The 15,080-nt window shown below is 36.0% G+C and overlaps 5 protein-coding genes across 5 annotated transcripts; all 5 read right to left on the reverse strand.

Moving 5' to 3' along the window:
- GCK72_023432 (uncharacterized protein) lies at positions 1-580 on the reverse strand (the record flags this gene model as incomplete). Its single annotated transcript, XM_003102523.2, has 3 exons — positions 1-249; positions 298-429; positions 476-580. 3 exons carry the CDS (start codon positions 578-580, stop codon positions 1-3), a joined length of 486 nt encoding a protein of 161 aa, XP_003102571.2.
- Positions 581-655: 75 nt separating this feature from the next.
- On the reverse strand, positions 656-1,194 carry GCK72_023433 (uncharacterized protein; the record flags this gene model as incomplete). Its single annotated transcript, XM_053735396.1, has 3 exons — positions 656-958; positions 1,004-1,094; positions 1,139-1,194. 3 exons carry the CDS (start codon positions 1,192-1,194, stop codon positions 656-658), a joined length of 450 nt encoding a protein of 149 aa, XP_053578962.1.
- Positions 1,195-2,956: 1,762 nt separating this feature from the next.
- Positions 2,957-5,876, reverse strand: GCK72_023434 (uncharacterized protein; the record flags this gene model as incomplete). The annotated part of the gene is made up of 7 exons (XM_053735397.1): positions 2,957-3,052; positions 4,708-4,926; positions 4,974-5,105; positions 5,154-5,292; positions 5,342-5,640; positions 5,686-5,776; positions 5,821-5,876. 7 exons carry the CDS (start codon positions 5,874-5,876, stop codon positions 2,957-2,959), a joined length of 1,032 nt encoding a protein of 343 aa, XP_053578963.1.
- A 2,529-nt stretch (positions 5,877-8,405) lies between these two features.
- GCK72_023435 (uncharacterized protein) lies at positions 8,406-9,191 on the reverse strand (the record flags this gene model as incomplete). The annotated part of the gene is made up of 1 exon (XM_053735398.1): positions 8,406-9,191. One exon carries the CDS (start codon positions 9,189-9,191, stop codon positions 8,406-8,408), a length of 786 nt encoding a protein of 261 aa, XP_053578964.1.
- A 1,703-nt stretch (positions 9,192-10,894) lies between these two features.
- Positions 10,895-13,874, reverse strand: GCK72_023436 (uncharacterized protein; the record flags this gene model as incomplete). Its single annotated transcript, XM_003102585.2, has 11 exons — positions 10,895-11,116; positions 11,196-11,469; positions 11,518-11,644; positions 11,696-12,029; positions 12,079-12,181; positions 12,336-12,508; positions 12,556-12,730; positions 12,779-12,930; positions 12,981-13,199; positions 13,293-13,443; positions 13,732-13,874. The coding sequence occupies 11 exons, from the start codon at positions 13,872-13,874 to the stop codon at positions 10,895-10,897; spliced, it is 2,073 nt and encodes a 690-aa protein (XP_003102633.2).
- Between the last annotated feature and the right edge of the window lie 1,206 nt (positions 13,875-15,080).

Below are 15,080 nucleotides of genomic sequence, written 5' to 3' on the forward strand. Positions count from 1 at the left end.
TCAGGGATTATATGATGCCATTGAAGAAACTCGATTCTTCAGTCTCAATTTTCTCAATAGTCCATTTCGAATCGTTTTGTTGACCACTAGATATATAAAAACAGGAAATGCATGTATGAGTTGCCACGTTTTATGAGCAATAATTATGATGATGATAGGAAGTTTGACGAAATTCATCAGAACAAAGGTGATAGCAGCGACCATGTTCACAGAACAAATCATAGCAGACTGAATCAGTATTTGAAAACTCTAAAAAACAAAAACTGTTCATATGGAAGGTAAAGTAAGTCACCTTACCAAATCTTGTCTTCTACTCTTCCAACTGAACATACTCATTTTCTCTTGAACTATGAAATAAAGCCAACCATACATAAAGCACATAACAGCCACGATGAGGATATTGTTAATGCTATGAGGTATGTTGTGATACTGAAAACATGAGGGATAAGTAACTTCATTTATGATATTTTGGTACCTCTGATAATCGGTTTTCTGTAATCATAGGATCAAACAACCATGTGTAGTATTTTGAGTTGAAGCCAACAGGATTAGTGAAAAGAGTGAAATAAAATCCATACATTAAAAAAACATATCATAACAATAAACGTTCGATTTCTGAAAAGAAATTCAGTAAAAGACACCAATTCATCTGATTTTACCCATTGAACAATGTATATGCATATGCTGGCTTACTCATCTCCACAAGTCTGTTGGCAACAAGACCCAACACAATAATACACGAACAGCACCACAATCCCAGAATAATAGACCCAATCACATAGTTAAAAGTGGGATATGTACACCAAACCGCACCTTGGAGTGCCAACACTCCTGTGATGATTGAATTTATCCATAAGGCCAACATATCGACAATTCCCAGACAGATCATGATCTTGAAGCATGACATTTTATAATATTCCGGTTGAAACATTACTGACAAAATGGATGCGTACAATATCTGAATTACCGTTGGATGAGAAAGTTTCTCTGAGCCATAACTCACATTGACTACAACTCCAAAAATGATATCGAAATAGCCAAGATATGGATGACGTACACCAAAGAGTTTAGACCACTCTTCTGAGCTATGCGCACTGTAAATCTTTAATAAAAACAAATACTTGATTGAACGGCTTACCTGCAGTTATATAGTGGCATGCTCTCAACAGAACCATATTCAATAAGTTTATTCATGGCGTTTAGAAAATTAACGAATCCGGAGCTTTTTATACTTTTTCCCAGTCAAATACGTTCTGATTGGTCAACAGCTCTAGTATGATCTTTATCCGAACATACAAATTATTCAATAACCAATAAATTGTATTCTGGTAAGATCGGAAGTCAAAAATATACGATTCAAGACGGAAGCGTAAAATATAATATTCCGAGACCAAACCGAAGTTCAATGATGATAAGGGTTTTGATGCCATTTCTTCGAATCTAGGCGGAGCATATAATAAAGATTAATATTGCTTCAAAAGATTTGAAAATAATGAAAGAAAAGTATCAGAAAAATTGGGAATGACCTAATGATCAGACATCTTCTGATTTCATACTTCGACACGGTTTCAGACACATTTTGTATTCAATTTGGTTGCCTAATGAGCAAAATCACAAAGTCTACTTGTTCTGATAGTCTACATATTACACCCGGGAGTAAATGTAAGACAATGCTAGTTGTCATAACAAACTGAAGGGAACGCTTGAATTTTGATTTCAAATATGTTCCAGTCCGTGAGAAACATCTGATTCATTCGAAAATCAGAACATTTCATAAATTGGAACAACACACAAAAAAATGACGTTTCGTTTGACATTTTCTTCGAATAAACATCACGTGGACCATGAATCTTATTGTTTTTCCTGATGGTTTCATTTATAGGAATTGTTCAATTAATCAACGGATGCCCTCACTCAAAGAACACAGCGACAACAATGCTTTATATAAAAATAAGTCTTAAATGAATTGATTCATTATTGAAACAAATTTGAACAATAAAACATAATGATAACACAAAAAACAGCTACTTGACGAAATTTAAAAAATAATTTACAAACCCATTTTTAGAAAGATTCTGCTTTTTGTTCACGAATTGCTTTAATTTTTCGTGTTCGAAAGAAAGTTCAAAATTTACTGTGACATTCTGGACAGTATTTCCGATTTGAAATTGGACTATATCATGTATGAATTCTTCGTAACCGTACAGGTAAGAAGTGTGTTTTATTTTTGTATATTTCCTTATGTTGATAAGACCCCACGTTTCTCGGATAGCATCGATGAGTAGACGTCCTTTGCTATCAAAAGGACGAGGCAGCCGTTACTTTTGGGAGATTGTTTCAAATGGTAAGACGATAGTGAGTAATGTTTTTCTCGACTGTAGTCGATCGTGTTGAGCAATCTTGATAGGATCTCTTTCATTCTATGCGGACAATCATCTTCTTGGAATCGGAGTGTCAACTTCTTAGACGGGTACTGACTTTGAATGTGTGCAATTTTAAAATTTGTATCACTTAAAAGATAATAAGTGGTGTTTATGAAATTATTCATCCAATAAACTTCTAGAGTTTCTAATACCATTTCCAACAACAACTGATCATTTCTTGCGGTCCCTCGTTTTGTAGATATTGGTAAAATTAGATTGTGACAGTTTCAGCATGTAAAACAACTATGAAACAATTGATGATTTCTTGTGAATACATTTCAATTGCATCGTCTCCAATCACAAAAATCAAATGATCACAGGCGGTTTCTGTTCCGATTAATCCAGTAAACGACTTGAGTATTTCGGTTCTGTTTTGAAAAGAACAAAGACAGTATCGTCCAACGGTCCGAAGAAGTCTGCAAAAAACATGACGTTTTTATGTTTTCTGAACTTTATTTCATACATTGAAGTTATACGCAAAGAATCAAACATCTTTTTCGGTAAATTCAGTGAGTCCATCATTGGCATTGGAATTAAACTGTGATGCTGTGATGATACTGAATAATGGCTGCGATCCATGCAGCCACAACACAACCTTTCCAATCCATATATCTTTCGAACAGACTCCTCTGAAATAACCAGATGCAGAAGTAAACTCTATAAACTAAACCTACTGCTTTGTTCCAGAAGCCTATGGATCTCTCTATGTAACCAAACTGATCTTTTTTTTTGATAAGGAATGACCATCAAACACGAACTCTGTGACCTTGACTTGAATTATGTTTATCAAATATCTGAAAATGTTTGCTTTGATTTTTGAAGACCTGTTTTTGAAACTAACGAAATATGTTCATGAATGTTTCTGTTTCGCAAAAATCTCCCATTAATTATCAAATATTCAGATACGTTCCGCATATGAATCTTTTTATGGTTTCGGCGTGTTTCTGGCAGATTAAAAAACCGACATAATGAGTTGATATTCTGAAAAAGTATAAAATACAAAATTAATAAGATGAGACTTACAACAAACAGCCGAGAATACTCGTAATCATAATTAAAGTCGTTTTGTGATGCAATTGAACTAGGAAAAATTCGTGCAATATTTTGAACAATCATATTTGTTGGAAAATGCTTTACTGCTTGGCGTTGTCATTTCATCCGAATCTTTGTAGCGATACATTTCTCGAAATGTCTGAAAAGTTCACTTCAAATTTTTTCCCAGAAAAATAAATGAAATTTTCAATCACGACAATCAAACGAAAAACAAAACAGGTAAATTTAGGCGTAAATTCATTGAGCGGAAAAAATGACGTTTCCCATTCAAACCGTGTCCATAGAGCACGTTTGCCAATGTCCTATTTTCTCTTCGTCTCCACATGCCCGTAATGCAGAGCTCAAATAGAATGTATTTTGACTGTTCACACTTAAAGTACCGATTTTTTGCTCATTCGATGAATTTTGCAGAGAAAACATGAGCCACTAAATGTAAGGGTACGTGAGACATGGCCTTGTTTTTGAAGAATTGAGATTTTTAGAAAAAAAAGTTAGTAAGGGATTATTAATCCTTTTGCGGTTATCCCAGAATCTTGTTACCCCTAGCCATCGTGGTCATTTAAAATTCGTTCCGGGGGGCACACATTCCAGTTTGGGAGGTCTATTTCTAGACACGCCAGTTTTCCAAACACATAACCTTCCCTACCTGTCACATTCCCAAGAGCCAATTGGCTAGTCACTGTCCCAACCCCCATCAATAATCAACGTCTTCTAAGAATGTTGATCGAGGAGCTCCAGTACATAAAGACGCCTCGCCACCCTATCAACGAGCTTCAATGACAATCAGGAATCTCTAAGTATTGTTCATCTACCTCTTTAAGTATTTTTCTAATAAATGGTAAGGCTTCGCTTTCTTTGACAAAAATATTTAGAAAACGGACGGGAAACAATTTTAAAAAAAGCTTAGAATTGTTGGAACTATAAATTCTACTGTGTTTTCAGAGCAACGCTTCAAAAGCAATTCAATGCTAATGTCAGAAACTCTATCAATATCTACAAAATTTGAAATCAGAAAAATACGTTTCACTCCAGTTTAAAACTTTTCACAAATATTTACTGTTACATTTTTGTTGAAATTTCCGACTTCAATGTCCTGTAAAACTAAAAAAAACAAGTTTATGAAATGATCGGAAAGCAATAGTATTTGCATAATTTTATTAATAAAAATCTCATTGCTAGATCATTGTTTGTGATGAACCAATCAGTGAGTATATGATATCATTGAAGAAACCTGTGTTTTCAACCTAAATTTTCTCAGTAGTCCATTCCGAATCGTTTTGTTGATCACGAGATATATGAAAACAGGAAAAGCATGTATGAACTGCCACATTTTTTGAGCGATAAGAATAATGATGAGTGGAAGTTCGACGAAGTTCATCAGAACAAAGATGATGGAAGCGACCATGTTGATAGAACAAATCATGGCAGACTGAATCAGTATTTGAAAACTCTAAAAAACAAAAATTGTTCATATGGAAGGTAAAATAAGTCACCTACCAAATCTTGTCTTCTATTTTTCCAACTGATCATACTCATTTTCTCTTGAACTATGAAGTAAAGCCAACCATACATAAAGCACGTAACAGCCACGATGAAAACGTTGTTAATGCTATGAGGTATGTTGTGATACTGAAACACCATGAGAGATACAGATTTTCACTTATTACATTTTGGTACCTCAGTTGATCGGTTTTCTGTAATCATAGGATCGAACAACCATGTGTAGTATTTTGAGTTGAAGCCAACAGGATTAGTGAAAAGAATGAAATAAATTCCATACATCACAGGAATTATCATAACAATATACGTTCGGTATCTGAAAAGAAATTCAGTAGTGATCAGACACCAATTCATCAGATATTTACCCATTGAACAATGTATATGCATATGCTGGCTTACTCATCTCCAGAAGTCTGTTGGCAACAAGACCCAACACAATAATACACGAACAGCACCACAATCCCAGAACAATAGAGCCAATCATGTAGTTAAACGTGGGATATGTGCAGTAAACGGCACCTTGGAGCGCCAACACTCCTGTGATGATTGAGTTTATCCATAAGGCTAACATATCGACAATTCCCAGACAGATCATGATCTTGAAGCATGACATTTTGTAATATTCCGGTTGAAACATAACTGACAAAATGGGTGCGTACAATATCTGAATTACCGTTGGATGAGAAAGTTTCTCTGAGCCATAACTCACATTGACTACAACTCCAAAAATGATATCAAAATAGCCAAGATATGGATGACGTACACCAAAGAGTTTAGACCACTCTTCTGAGCTATGCGCACTGTAAATCTTTAATAAGAACAAATACTTGATTGAACGGCTTACCTGCAGTTATATAGTGGCATGCTCTCAACAGAACCATATTCAATAAGTTTATTCATGGCGTTTAGAAAATGACAGAATCCGAAGCTTTTTATACGTTTTCTCAGTCAAATACGTTCTGATTGGTCAACAGCTCTTGTATGATCTTTCTCCGAACATACAAATTATTCAATAACCAATAAATTGTATTCTGGTAGGATCGGAAGTCGAAAATATACGATTCAAGACAATAAAACTCGGAGACCAAATCGAAGTTCAATGATAAGGTCTTTGATGCCATTTCTTCGAATATAGGCGGAGCATATCAAAAAGATTAGTCTTGCTTCAAATGATTTGAAAATAATGAATCAAAACGTAGTATCAGAAATGTGGAAATTATCAAATGATCAGACATCTTTTGATTTCATATTTCGACTTGACTTCAGACACATTTTGTATTTAATTTGGTTGCCTAATGAGCAAAATCACAAAGTCTACTTGTTCTGATAGTCCAAATATTAAACCCAGAAGAAAATGTCAGACAATGCTAGTTGTCATAACAAACTAAAGGAATTGCTTGAATTTTGATTTCAAGTTAGTTTCAGTTCGAAAGAAGCATAACACATTCATTCGAAAATCAGAACATTTCATAAATTGGAACAACAGACAAAAACATGACCTTTCTTTTGAAGTTTTCCTTGAACATTACAGACGACATCGATGTGAAACTAACGGAGAACAAAGTCTTCTAGAAAACAGGAAAACAAGGTTTATGGATTCGTTGATTGCGAGAATGCAAATGTTCGTGTATAAGGCAGATGAAAAATGTGCATTCCAAGACAGGTTTGATCAAAATAGCGAAACAAACACGGAAAATCGTGTATCTTTAATGAAGCATCTCTAGAGGACCGAGCAAAAAAACTGTTGAGTAGAGTGAACCAAACCTATTACAATTATAAATACTAGAATCTACAAAAGCGTTCATGTGATCAAAACGGTAGTGAAATTGCAAGTCGACGCTGAATCGCATTTTAGTTTAATTTACAGAGATGACTGGAATCGAATTGGAGCTCCACGGCTAAGGAAGATCAAATCAAGAATTTGTTCTTTTGCTGGCAATTCGATGATTCCCGATGAAGACGCGGTGAACCGAGTCAGAAGAAAACATCCCGAACACAAATGAAAATTCGAGTACAAAGGTAAAACAACCGAGTAGCCAGAGTGATTTCAAAGGTGCAAATGGGAAGTCGTTGTGAAGAATGAGAAGTGAACCAGATCAGGAAAAGAGGGAGGAGAAGAGAAATACTTACTATCTCTGTAAAAAATTAGTCCAGAAGCCACCTGTAACCCAGGAACATCAACAGCTGCAGCAACAGCAGAAAACCAGTCTTGTTGTTTGAACGGCTATGGATATGGTATTACTCCACAAACCAAGCATGTAATGATTTTTCGGAACTTTGTTTAGTTACCGATAAACTGCATGTATTGGTTGCCTGTACACAACCATGATGTATGGTATATGTCTGGTCGTAGATTTCGATGGATCTTAGAAGAAAACAAAGAATACGTGAACTTTTGACATGTTGGGGGAGATGTTATATCGTAAGGTATATAAACCTCAACGTGAAACCCTTCTTACGTGTCCCGATTATTCTTGTGCTCATCTACTTATGGAAATGAATTCTAATGAAATGGTGAACTAAGAGCCATGCTTTGACTTGCACTCACACTAGAAAAGTGAGGAACACAACAGTTGTGATAGGATATCCCGTTTGTTACTGGTAGGGAATGAAAAGTCAACGGTGGTTGCTCTACTGGTATTCTAACATAAATGGACATTCTTTGAATTCTTTGTGTATTTCAATATATGAAACACGTTATTTTCTTGTTAAGGTATTTACAAGAAACCTAACAAGGGCTTCGTTAATTTTAAATAAGTTTTTTGGCTTTCCGATTAGTTTCTTTCCGTCTTATGATAAGTTTCTTCCCATATCGGCTAGACGTGCCGGAATGCATTTTCGTGAATCAAAATACCAAAAATAATTTCAAATACTTTACCCTTTCCAAATGATTAGTCGCAGACTCTGAACAAGAAAAAGTTTTGATAAATTTTTTTGTCAATTGTCAGTTTAAAACATGTTCAAAATTTTAAAAAAGTGCAGTAAGTTTTCATAAACCACTCAATTTTCATTCTACATAATACTGATAACGGTTTTACAGTGGTTATATGTAAAACAAACCTCTACAGACTAATAATTAGCGTTTGCAGCAGGAATGAATTTTATTCACGCTATTCAGTTTATCTTTAAAATTGAGAAAGTTTGTCAAGCATTTTCAAACATTAGAACTGAAGAAAACAATGAAGTAGATCAATTTTGACGGAATCATTTGAGTTTTATATCAATCTTTTTTCAGCATAGAATTAAATGATTTATTATTATAATGTGAAGGTATGTTACAATATCTCTTAAAAAATAAACAAAGAGTTTTCGCTTAAGGAATAAGTAATGAATCAGGAGCCAATATTCAATGAGAAGATATTTGAAATTCACACCGAAAACAGTTGAGAACAGCAAAAAAGATCACTTCCTCTTGATGAGCTTTCGAGTTCAGAGTGCTTCTGGATCCACAGCTGAGAATATAAGACAAACTGAGCTGTTCAACGATTCATTGTACCAATAGAATTCTTTCTTGTCAATGAAAAAGCCATTGTCAAGACGCACTGTTGTTTCAATTGTTTTTGTTTCTTCGAGTGTCCAAAATTCCATTGCGCTCTCAAAATGGAATAAATGACGAAGGTTGTCAAAATCAGCTTGTTGAAATTCATTCATGGCTAGTTCAATAACTAGCTCCATATTTTTTTCTGTTAAGTGAAATACTAGCTCGACAATGGTGGGCATATAATCCTTCGTTTTGATTTGGAAATCAGATTTTGGTTCATGTGAAGAACTGTAAAAGTATGAGAAAGCAATCTTCACTTTGTCTGATGGGGTCCAATAGAGAAGTCTCATAATACTATCAACAAATGTGTCCGATTTCGTGAGAATATCTTGGTCCATTCCATACGGTACATTGAAATCCATGGCGAAAGATTTGCATGGATAAGTTGGCTTCTCATAAAGAAAGTCCCTCATGTCATCAAAAAAGTTTTTTGGGTCGTATTGGCAAGGCATGATACGTCGATTCAGATAACTCGTTCCAACTTCTTTGAAAACAACTGAAGACACATTCCATTGTTGCAGCAGTGCAATCACAACTCTGATTGCAGGCAACCAGCTTAGCTGTAAAACCTCGAAAAGCATAGTTTCACAGTTGCAATCGGTGACAAACTTCTTTGTGAACGATTCTATGTACTGTCGTCGATTATCAGCTCCGTTGAAATGCCAGTTGCGCATTTGGACAGGAATCTGAAAAAAACTGACAGCTGTTCATCACTTAATCAATTTCTTTCCTACTGTTATAGTTTTGAAGTATCAGATTAGCACTTTTTTGAATTTTTTGTTGAAACATTTCATATTTTACTTTTATCTAACCTACGTGAACATAATATGTCGTGGAAATCTTACCTAATATGGGTTCTCAAGCAATTGATACGTATTGGTCTATCGTTAATACGTATAGCGTGAACAAACTCTTTTTTGTGTGCCTGTATGTTCAACTTCGTATTGATGGAAATGTGAATCTTATTGTTTCTCTGTCCGATTGGTTCACACATGGATCTATCGACGGACTTGCTGACAAGCTGAAATTGAAAAGTCTTCAGTAGTATAATTTCTCAAGCTTACTCTTAATGAGAAAATGTCCCAAGGTTTATCCTCATCAGTGTTTTCATCTCCGATTTCGTCTGCTCCAATTATCTAATCTGCACGTGCTTCTTCCTCTTGTTCAATTGATGATTTGATGTGTTCCAAAATCTTTTTGCGCAGGTGTGCACAAGTTTTGCGCAGGTGTGCACACAAAAAATACATTTTCGAACAAGTTACCAGTATTTATTGGTTGGAGAGTTGCAATGTTTTCAACGATTAAATCGTTTTGACATGCCATACTGCTTGGTATCGTTATTTTTTCCGTATTTTTGTAGATACACTCACCCTGAATAGCTGAAAAATTTAACTTGATTTTATCCAGAAAAGAAATTTTCAAACACGACAGGCAGGTAAAAAAAATGAAGTATGTAAATTTAGGCCTAAAATCGTTAGGTGGAAATGCACGCTTGTGATATTCAAACCGAACGTGTGTCCATAGAGCACGTTTGTCACCCCTCTTTTTTCTCTCTTTTTCGCATGGCCGTGTGAAGTAATGCAAAACTTAGAGAATTCAAAAAGACTGTTGTGGATATTTGGAGAAGCAAATGTTGGGAAACATTGACTTGATTGATTGAATAAAACGTGGCAAATAATATCCGGAAAAATAAGTTATTTTATACAACACCAGTCTTTGCATTCGCAAAAAGACACAGAAGTTCTATTCCATACTCATTTAACGTATTACAATTTGTTCTTATGAACTCAAGAAAAAAGATTGTGAAAAGAGATTAAAATGCTAAAATTTAGTAGAGTTAAGTTACACAGTTGGTACAGGAATTCTTTAAAATAGAAATTTGTCAATACTCATCATTGTTGCTGAAATTCAGAAAGTTGAACCAGATTTTTTTTCCTCAAATTACTAGAAGCTTTTCAAAATCATTATACTCTTGATAAGCAAAACTGTAATGTTGCTAGTAGTTTTCATTAAAAAAATTGTTTTATGCACAAGTAAAGTGAGATGTGGAGTAGTTACAATACATAACACAATGGCTACAAGTTATTCTTTGAGAAAAAGTGATCACTAATATCACCGTTAACAGGGGGAGAAGACACTTCACAAGATTAATGAGATTTTTGTTAGTAGCTTACAATTTGAAGTTGAAAAGAAAGAAAATTTGGTAAGAAGTAAAACCAGAAAAATTAAAAATTATATGACTAGTAGCAGATAAAGATAGAAATCTCTATAAACCTGATGTAAAACACAACAGTAAAGCGAATAAAAGCTCATCAGACAGACCCGAATTAAAAATGTAAATGACAAAAAATAAATCACAATTAATCTTCTTATTTCATCAGCTACCAGTACTACTCGAATTTCCACCCAGAGGCCATGGCTTCTGATCTGTCATATCTATTTGACAGACGTAGTCGTTGGCAGTGTATATAGTACCAAGACGTTTTATCCGTTCTTCTTCACTCTCCTCTTTCCAACCTTTTTTATTTCTTGACATCCGACTTGACCTGCCAGTTTCTGCTTCGTCTTCACTGGAACTCTTCGTACGGTCTTTTCGTTTCTGAAACAAAAAATTTCAACATAATTGTATAGGTCAATGAAGTGATTCTATACTAAAAATAAATATATGTATATCTTACATCAGTATTAATTTCTTTGGTTTCAGGTTCCGTTTTCAGCTCCTGAACTGACGTTGAACTGATCGGCTCTTCCGAAACGCCTTGTCCACTTCGATAACGTCTTCCTGATATAATGACGTCCACACCGGGACCGCCTCCATCATAATTTCGATCTAATCTTCGAATAGGCACTTCGTGAATTGCTCGACTGGATGTTGTTCCCCACGAATCCATGCTCCGACTCATCGACTCATTGATATTTGACGTATTTGCACCCGGAATCGGAACACCGGTACTGTAATACTCTGTTATTTCGAAAATTCTCAAAGAATGCAATACTTACGCAAACGTCGACCTTTGTTCAACAATTGTCTCTTTTTCCTCAACCGTTCTTTTTCCCAACAACGTCTCTAAACTTCTATACGAAGACGTCGGTCGATTGGTTGTTGGCATTGTATACGCATCATTGCCTAAAATTGGCGTAAAAGTTTTTTTTTTCGTTTTCTCCATTTCAAACTAACAATCAATTGAATAGGACACTCGTTGTGGCGCTCCCGCTGATGAAGACGATGCATGAGAAATGGAAAAAACGTGTGGTTGAAGGTCTTCTCCTGGAGGACGAGGTGGGACTGGAGAACACCTGAGATCTGGTGGTGGTGGGATTGCTGGACCACCATTGTTAGAACTTGTATAAGTGTCGATATAAGAAACAGGTCGACTACGTCCTGGAATTGGAGACGTTGGTGGTGGTGGAGCATCGAGAATAGAGCTGGTGGAAATGTTGGCAAGTGGAGCTCGTTGTGTATCGATGGATATCGGAGTTTGCACGTTGTTTGACACATTCCCATTTGCAATCTGTAAAATTTCATAGAATCAGTATATCGTTCGTACGGTTAGCGTTTACCGTTTCATACTCATTTCCAATTGTCGAATAGTAATGTTCCCTTCTCGGCTGGTCCAACTGGCCTTGTTGCCGTAATCGTTCTCGAACAACATCAGCATTTTCTCTGAAAACAATGTAGCGTTGATTTTACTATGCGTGACTAATGAAGCGATTGCAAAACATTGAAAAACCTGTTTTTATAGCTATTTAACATTAAAAAAAAGTTGAGTGCAAAAGATGAAACAATGTTCTTTGGAAACATTGTATTAGAAACTTACCTCATTGTAATGTACCGATAAGACGGTTCTCTGCTAGAAACAGCTGATTGTCCATCAAACGGAATAGCAGGTGGAATCGGGTCAACTATAGGAAAAGCTGGGAGAATAGGCTCCGGTCTATTTGATGGACCGGGTTGCGAATCATCTCCGTAGTGGGACACATTTCGTCGAATCTGAAAGTTAGTTCGTTTAATAACCATATCATTTTAAATTATGCTACCTTGGAATACAGAAGATCAAGTTCTCTTTCCGTCTTCTCGATCTTTGATTTCTTTTTATCCACTCCAGTTTTTGGTTGAACATTTAGGTTCACTTTTGCATATCCTGGATCGTACGCGCTGCTGTTGTCACCATCGTTTTCAATTACATTCCTGCCTCGTTCCGATGTGATTGAACTGTAATAAATTTGAAGTTTCCGGGAAATATTGTTTCAAAACAAGTACCTATACGGATCTTCAGAATTAGGAGCGTAGATTTGAGATGCACTTTGATATACCGTTTCATCGGGACGAGTACGGTTTTGTGGTCTACCGGAGAAGATTGGATAGTCGTACTTGCGATCACGGCTAGTTGTTGCTCCGCTGACTTCTCCAACCTATGAAAAGCATTTTTTTACATGTCACACTGATCAAAACGAATACTCACTTTTGAATAGAGCGGATCGACAAACGAATCAGTTTCCGCGTCGATACATTCATACATTGGATTCACAGTTTCATCAACAAATCGGATATCGTCAATTTCCCCTGCTGTGACCCCACCTCGTTTAGCTTTTTTGTCAATTGCCGTATACAAATCTGCCGGCAATTTGGGAAGCGCTCGACCTGGCGCCGATTGACGGTTGAAGGTCAGCATGTTCTGTAACTGAAAAGGACAATTATATGGATTCATGATTTCATATTATTAAAATCAAAAGGAATCGGGCTAATTTTACAATGATAAGATTAGTAAACTTACCATATTAGTGACAGGTTGAGAATGTCTTTCATGAGGAGCTTTGACGGGATTCGGACGAAAATTGATGTTGTTAAGAGCGGCCGGTTTGGAACTTGCCGGAGGATTTCCGGTAACCGTGACTACTCCATAATCCGTCTCGTCTTGCTTATCTCTGTAAAAAGAATTTGATAAAAAAAAAGAGTGATAATGATGGTATTTTGATAAACCTCGAAATATTTTACACCTTTTTGATTGGAAAAAAGAATTATTAATTCAAATTTAGCAACCGCGCTCTATTGGACAGCCCGTGTTTTCTTTATTTGGTAACACTTATTTTTCTTGTTTTTCGTAAGTCTTGATTAATTTGATGATCGGTCATTAGACATGTTTTTTTTACATCTGCCAGACAGTTTTTCATTCACAAATACTATTTCCGGATGCAGAAAAACAAAACTCGCACCTGTTAGTTTTATCATTCCCGCAGCAGGTGCACATTGCAAATACAGAAACCATGACGATGAAAACAGCGATTGTGAGCAGAAATTCGATTGGATCGATGGCTGAAATGGCCGGAAGTGACGTGCTAATGTCAGCTAAAGGCATAACTGCCTGCTTCTGAACACTTCCTCTGCTCAAGAATGTTTTGTTCTGAAATTATAAGAACATCAAGTGAAAGAAATGAGAAAATGATAAAGAATAGAAAAAGAAAAACACCGAATTGATAGAGTGAGAAGGTGAGAAAAGTGTAACATCATAAAATCAAAGATACAATCAAGAAAAGTTGTATCAAGTTGCGAAAACAGATAACTAGACTTCCTTTTTCTTTCAAAAACAGAAAAAAGGAACAATTCCTTAGGAAATCATAGTTTTCAAAATGCAAAGTCGTGGGAAAATACCTCAAAAGGAGGAACTTTAATGAGTGTGAACGGGGTGAAGAGAAAAGGGTCAGACAGAGAGAACTGAAGAGACGCAGAGTGAGGCAGATGGAAAGAACGATGAGGGCGGTGGAGAGAGAGATGGGGCTGTACGCGCGTAAGGCCCTCCCAACACACTTTGAGAGGGCCGGTTGGCTGTTTGCCAAGTGGATGACCATCCTTTTCCTCCCACCCAAGAGGGGGAGTCTCCAACAGCATAATGTGACGGTTTGGATTGACCTTTTCTCTCTTATCCAATTGCCTGTTCGGAGAGACAGAGAGACAGACGGCCTTCTGTCTTCTTCGGTAGACAGACGGAAATGAGCACTTCTCTCGATGCGCGGACATATACGTGTGTCTCCGGCCTGTCATGTCACTTGTAATTGATAGACGATACAATGGATGGGCAATTAGACGACAGAGAAAGAATTAGATTAAAAAGTACATTGATGGAAAGGAAGAGAAGAGCATTCGGAGAAGAAATGAGTCGTACTAGGTTAGGTTGAGGAGTTAGAAAGTTTTATGTTTCGTGGTGGGTGCTACTTTCATCATTCTTAATTAATCCGTCTAACAATTGTATGACTGATGTGAAATGAACTTTGGTATCCTCAAAACGTTTGTATTTTTGTTGCTCATATTAATGCAAAATAATTCGATGTTAACTCAAAGATTCGGAGACTAAAAATGAAATATAGAAAATATATTTTCGTCATATTTTTTCTACTTATTCCAACAGGATCTGTATCTAAAATCACAGAAACGCAGAGAATTTATTTTCTAAAGGTCTTAATTGTTTTTAACTATCTTTGTCAGATTATAAAGAGTTGACAATTCATTAGAACTATAGTTTTGTTAGAATAGTCTTGAAGGCAGTAACTGTAAGATATAAACAACC

Source organism: Caenorhabditis remanei, chromosome X (genome assembly GCF_010183535.1).
Source record: "Caenorhabditis remanei strain PX506 chromosome X, whole genome shotgun sequence".
NCBI lineage: Eukaryota > Metazoa > Nematoda > Chromadorea > Rhabditida > Rhabditidae > Caenorhabditis > Caenorhabditis remanei.